General features: G+C 36.9%; 1 protein-coding gene across 1 annotated transcript; it reads right to left on the bottom strand.

Moving 5' to 3' along the window:
- Positions 1-5,845: 5,845 nt before the first annotated feature.
- Positions 5,846-6,799, bottom strand: LOC144282718 (olfactory receptor 11G2-like). The gene has a single exon (XM_077846597.1). The coding sequence runs from the start codon at positions 6,797-6,799 to the stop codon at positions 5,846-5,848; it is 954 nt and encodes a 317-aa protein (XP_077702723.1).
- Between the last annotated feature and the right edge of the window lie 208 nt (positions 6,800-7,007).

Raw genomic sequence — 7,007 nt, 5'->3', positions numbered from 1 at the left:
CAAACATAAAAAATTAAAAATTAACTAGATTTTGAGTTGTAATTGCAAGGTAACACATTTTAATTTTTTAAAATATTTTATTTATTTATTCATAGAGGCACACAGAGAGAGAGAGAGAGAGAGAGAGGCAGAGACACAGGCAGAGGGAGAAGCAGGCTCCATGCAGGGAGCCTGATGTGGGACTCGATCCTGGATCTCCAGGATCATGCCCTGGGCTGGAGGTGGCGCTAAACCCACTGAGCCACCAGGGCTGCCCCGGTAACACATTTTTAAATCTTTTTTTTTTTTTTTTTTTACCTTTGCCCTTTTTCATAAAGGGTTGCAATTGATCCTAAGAAAATTTGTTTTCAGGCTGTATCAGAAGTTGTCAAACCCAATGAATGAGGAATCACAAGAATATAAGGTTCATGTCTATGCTGGCTAATGAAAGTGATGGCAGATCTGGAAATCTTTTGAGTTACTAGACTTTTTTTATACCTACAAGAAAATATCTACATGGTTATTAATGTTACTCCTCTACAGAAATGAAGGAAAGCAGGAACGCCTGGGTGGCTTGGCTCAGGGAGTGATCCTGGGGTCCTGGGATCGAGTCCCACACCGGGCTCCCTGCATGGAGCCTGCTTCTCCCTCTGCCTGTGTCTCTGCCTCTCTCTCTCTCTGTGTCTCTCATGAATAAATAAATAAAATCTTTTAAAAAAAAGGAAATGAAGGAAAGCAGAGCAGAGTAAGTGGGAAGCCAGATCACAGGGGACAAAGAGGTACATGAGAGATGAAGTAGAGGTAGACTATACACTGTTTTTTCATGTCATATAGATATAGAGGGTAAATGTGAGCACCTGAAGGTGAGTGCATTCCAGAAGACAGTTTCTTTTCTCAACCTCTCTCTCAACCCCCCTCCTTCCCTGTCTCTCCTGTTTGGAGAAGGAGGCTTTGGAAAGATAAAAGTTTAATGTTCATGATTCTGAAAAAAGGTAAGGTAAATATTAAGTCTTCAGAGATGTATGAGAGGATGGTTCAAGGAAATAGTGGAGAGGTTGCCTATGAAAAGGATGAGAAATGCCTAATTTTCTAAGAAGGAGAGTCTAAGAATGAAAGTAGTATAGATGTGGCAGTAGGAGTGTATGTGTGCTAATTGGGAAATATCAGAGTTAATATTTGTTTTGGTTTAGGTTCCTCAAATCAGAACCTCAGATACAGATTTAGTTGCCAGTTTATTCGGGGCTACCTAGGACAGAGGAATAGAGGGCAGGGAGAGTGAACTTGGAAGCAGAGAGAGCTAATACTAGTTTGTATGGTTCGAGGTCTCCAGTGTAGGCATTTGGGTCTTGACTCTGCCAGCGTTTTTAAGAAGCTGGGTCACGTATCCTTTGGCCTCTCCACCTTTTAGTTTGACAGTTGTCTCTAAGGGCAACACTTTCTTTATATTCTGGTTGCATTTTCTCTCTACCTGACTAAGTCCCAGGGACTTTAGAGAAGGCTCCAAGACAGAAGATAAAAAGATCTGTAGAAGTCTTGTTTTGCCCTTGCCAAGCTGCATATGCTACATTTTCTTGTTCAGTGATATAACTGAGGCTGAAAGCACCAAAAGAAGCCCCAGTGAATTCTCTCAATTCCCAACATATTCCTCGATCTCTATTTTTTAGCTGCAAGAATGGATAATTATAATAGATTATATTACATTACATTATAGCAAATCCTTTCTCTATCAGTCCACCAACAAGACAGTTACAAGTAGAAGCAATCATTGCTTCAGGCTTAATGGAACCCATTCTTGGGCTCTTTCTAGAAGCTGCTTCTCCTCCCATCCTGGTAACCAATGGTCTATCTGGCAGAACTTAAGTTTGTAGAAGCAGCAAGAACAAATTTGCAAGAAAATCACTGGAAATAATGGGGAGTCAAGCTTTCACTTTTTTTTTGTTCTCAGACTGTTGTAATTTTATTATTTATTTATTTATTTATTTATTTATTTATTTATTTATTTATTTATTAAGACTGTTGTAATTTTAGCTGTTGAGGGTGAAGCTCTTCTTATTGGCCATTGATTAAATATGTGTAATACTTCTGGAGGGGAGTCCCAAATTTGCAGGATAGCTCCAAACTGATATCTTTATTTACCCTAGTGGTTCTCAACTGAAGACTGTTCTCCCCACATACCAGGGGATATTTGACACTGTCTGAAGACATTGTTGGTTGTCACACCTGTCATACCAGTAGGTGAATGGTGGCTGGAAGTCAGGGATGTTGCTAAACATCCATGTTGCATTACAAAGGACAGCTCCCCACAACAAAGAATTGTTTATCCCATAATGTCAATAGAACTTAGGTTGAGGAACCCTGGTTATCCTTTAATATTGCATTCCTATATTCAACCAAGTAGACGGGTTCCATATGATACAGTATATGGTAGGGCCAGTGAATCTTGTGATCTCATGATCATGTGCCTGTTGTTTTACTTTGTGGGGATGGTAGTGTTATGCAGGGACCCATATTAGTAAATCAGATATTCCAAAGCACAAGGAGAGTGAGTGGTACAGGCAGAGGCTCTTCAAGAAAGGAAGTCTAACCCACATATAAGAAAAAAAAGTCAATCAAAGAAAGGACAAATAATAAAAGTAATTTGAATGTAATAAATTTGTTACCTGCTACTGCTTAGTTTTCTTAAAGGATGGTGCCATATTGAGAGTTTAGCATTGGTCTATGACTGAGGCTGCATCCTCAGCAGCTCAGTGGCTTTACCAGCCTTGGTAAGAGATGGTCCATATTTTGTGGCTTACATACAGCCTCCATCCATACCACTCACTTTATGGGCACTTTGTGTAAGCACTAAGGTGAAGGATGTCCGAGCCGCTTGACATTTCCTGGATGACTTGTTCTTTATATCTGGTTTGTTGAATGTCTCCATTGTGGAGGATCCTTTCTTGATGAGCATCGATTTGAGGCACAAAGATTTGCATATTGTGCTCAATCTCATAGGTCCATTCACATGCTGCCTCTTCAAACTTCCTTGACTCTGGGTTCCCTATCTGGTTCCTTCAAGATCCTTGACCAAGCAGTAAAACTTTTAGTCATTAGGCATGTATATCCTCATCTTGTGTAGCAGGCTATTTCGCCCACCATATAAAAGTAGACAAATAAGTGTATTTCTCTCAGCATTTTGCTTTATGAGAATTTCCTCTACCCCTACACTCTATGGCCACCTGTGACAGGGGCTATAATGCAATGGTAATGCATTTCTTTCTTACAGTAGCATTTTTCAGGTAATCTATTTGTGAACCAAGCCTGAGGCTCTTTTCCTTTTTTGTTAGCTGGTTTATGAAACTCACTTCCACCATAAAATCATAGGTATGAACTAAGGAAGAAATGTTGGTGCAATAAAAGTAGGTCTATGCCTTAAGGATATGCTCTTAATGTACCAAATAATTTGCAATTCTATCTAGTGGCAGCAAACTTAATATGAGGTAAAATAATATGGGTAAGGAAGATTTGGCTAATAACCAACTTGAAAGCAACTAAAAATACAGGCACTGTATATCTTCATAAAACTCAACTCAATATTTTATTAAGAATCACTAATTTTTGTGACTTTTTCTTATATAATTAAGAAAGGTGAATGGATCTGGCATGAGCATTCTTTAAGCTCCACATATGAAAATCAGTTAAAATTATTAGCACTTCAAGCCTACCATTGAAATTGGTTTGGATAAAGTTCCAAATGATTTATATTTTCTTCCAATATAAAGTAGTTTTTAGGCAATTGTTCAGTTATTTAATTTATTGCCTATGTGAAGTAGGATAAAGATAGCCACTTCTTTTCCAAAACTCAGAAATCCTGCCTTTCAAGCTCAACAAATATTCTCAATCCAGGTTCTTTATGAAATAAAATCCAGTTGCTGTTTCACATCATTTTGTGGAGCAAATGACTTCTTGAAGTATACAAATTAAAATTCTGTAATTTACATTTTATATTATGATTTCCTTTAATTGCATTTTGGAGAGTCACACTTTAAAAATGGCAAAAGAACAAAATAAAAGTCAAATTAAATAAAAGTCAATAAAAGTCAAATTAACAATGATGTTAATTAAATATTTTTATGGAAATAATTATTTTTAATTTTTATTTATTCACTTAAGATCCAGTATTATGATGTGCACCGAGCAATGTATAGAATCATTGAATCACTATATTGCATACCTGAAACTAATATAACACTGTATGCTAACTATCTTGAAATTAAAATAAAACTTAAAAAGTAAAACTGAATAAAGGTACAGAACATAAAAAAAGAAAATTGCACTTTAAAAGTGTACATAGAGGTATTTACATAAATTCAAAAGGCTAAAAGGAGGAAAATATTGATGGATCAATATAATATTGCTTTATTTTTGTATTATTCCATAAAACTCACTGAGAAAGGTTATTAGTTATATATATTGAAAAAAGCAATTCCAGTATAATTAATATACAGTATTATATTCATTTCAGGTGTGCAATATAGTGATTCAACAACTCTGTATATTACTCAGTGCTCATCGTGATAAGTGCACTCTTAATCCCCTTCACCTGTGTTACCCATCCCCTCACCTACCTCTCCTTTGGCAACCACCAGTTCTCTATATTTAAGAATCTGAGGTTTTTTGGTCTCTTTTTTTTCTTTGTTTCTTTGCTTTGTTTTTTAAATTCCACCTATGAGTGAGATGACATGTATTTGTTTTACTCTGACTGACTTATTTTACTTTGCATTATACTCTTTAGATCCATCAATGTCATTGCAAACAGCAGGATTTCATTCTTTTTTATGGCTGAGTAATATTCCATTATATATATCATTATATATGATATATATATCATATCTTCTTTATTCACCTATGGATGGACACTTGGATTGCTTCTATTTCTTAGCTCTTGTGAATAATGCTACGATGAATCTAAGGGTGCATATTTCTTTTCCAGTTAGCATTTTTATTTTCTTTAGGTAAATCCAGTAGTGGAATTACCAGACTAAATGGTAATTCTTTAATTTTTTGAGGAACCTCCATACTGTTTTCTATGGTGGCTATACTATTTCGCATTCCCACCAACAGTACACAAGGGTTCCTTTTTCTCTACATCCTTGCCAACACTTATTTCTTGTGTTTTTTATTTTAGCCATTCTGACAAGTGTGAAGTTTATGGAAATATTTTTAAGGATGTTTATGGTATTAAAATAAATCTCACAGTACTAATACTAACCTCACATGGTACTGGAAGTTACTGTGTAAACTGGATTTACCCTAAGGTGAATTACATCTTGAGTCATGTCCTAGACTTTATGTTTAACTCCTATCTTTACTATGTTCTAGATAGCTAAGACACTTGAAATTCCTAATCCTTGTCTTGTACACTCTGAAAAGTCACTAACACCCAGCTAGGGCTATTACTCTGTGTCTTTAAAGACACATGCTGCACTCTGAAAAGGTCTACTTTCCTCAAGTTTGAATCTTCTTTACTGGTCAGTATGTCTCAGTGGAGAATTACTGGCTTAAAGTGTTAATGCCCAAAGCAATCTATGATCTCTATTACTGAGTTGCACTCAGTAATGCAAAATTGACTACTGTCTTTTTAGAAATTGAATTATATAGAGAAATACTAATGGGCTTAGATTCCTAAAATTTCATTTACTTGATATTAACTTCAAAACAAAATTGAAGCCACTTGGTAATACATCTTCTTAAATATGTATCTTGTGGTGAGTGGTGTTTAAGATGGTAATAGTTTCTTAATGAAACTTAATGAGTTTGTAGACAAATATATCACTCATGTTTTATTAAGGTAAGTTGCATTTGAGAGATGGAATTTGGCTCTCATTTACACTTTATGAACACCATGTTCAGTCCCAAAGATTTTCCTCAGAGCATTCTTCATTTCCTTGTTCCTAAGGCTATAGATTAGAGGATTGCAGAGGGGTGTTATCACTGAATAAAATAAGGTAATGAATTTTTGAATTTTCACTGGGTGTCCTGATCCAGGACTAACATACATCACCATAATAGAGCCATAAAACAGGGTGACAACTGCCAAATGAGAAGCACAAGTGGAGAAAGCCTTGCGTTTGCCAGCCTGTGAGGGCATCCACAGCACAGTCAGAATCACCAGAGCATAGGAGCAAAGGATAAAGAGAAAGGTGCCAATCATGAAAATAGCATTGAAAGTAGAGTAAATGAGCTGAGTGATGGCATCTTCAGAACAGGACAGCATCATCAGTGGGACGGGGTCACATAAAAAATGGTTGATGGTATTTGGGCCACAGTAGGGCAACTGTGAAATGAGAACAACTGGGGTTAGGAAGAGGAAGAACCCACTCGACCACCCGAAGATGACAAGGCCAGTATATAGCTGCTTAGTCATGATGCGTGGGTAATGGAGAGGATTACAAATGGCAAGGTACCTGTCAAAGGCCATGATGCAAAGGAAGAAGCCTTCATCATATCCAAAAGAGAAGAAGAAATAGAACTGTGTGAAGCAGCTCACAAAGGAAATGGACTTACTTGTAGAGAGGAAATTGGCCAACATGTTAGGAACAGTCGTGGTGACATAACATATTTCCAGAAGAGAGAAATTCCCCAAGAAGATGTACATGGGAGTGTGAAGACGCCGATCCCACTGCACAGCACAGACAATGGCTGCGTTCCCCATCAGAGTCAGGGTGTAGACTACTGAGAAGAGCCCAAAGTAGAGCAGTTGCATTTCTGGGCTTGAGGGAAAGCCCAGGAGGATGAAGTGGCTAACGGAGTTGGTGGTTTCTGTGCTGGATGCATTCATTGGTCTGGAAGACATGGAGATGATTTGGTAACAATTTTTTCCTTCCTAAGAATGCTAGTCTAGATATTAGGAAAGCCAAATTTTATGATTGTGAATAATTACTTATATTAATCTAGTCTTTCACCTGTTTGCTAGCACTTTTAATACTACATTTCTGTGTATGTGAAGTTCTTTCAACAGTCTATGAGTATTTGATTCTTTTTTTTTA

The sequence above is a fragment of the Canis aureus genome, chromosome 13 (assembly GCF_053574225.1).
Source record: "Canis aureus isolate CA01 chromosome 13, VMU_Caureus_v.1.0, whole genome shotgun sequence".
Classification (NCBI taxonomy): domain Eukaryota; kingdom Metazoa; phylum Chordata; class Mammalia; order Carnivora; family Canidae; genus Canis; species Canis aureus.
The sequence above is the reverse complement of the archived record's forward strand: the minus strand, read 5'-3'. Positions and strand labels throughout refer to the sequence as shown.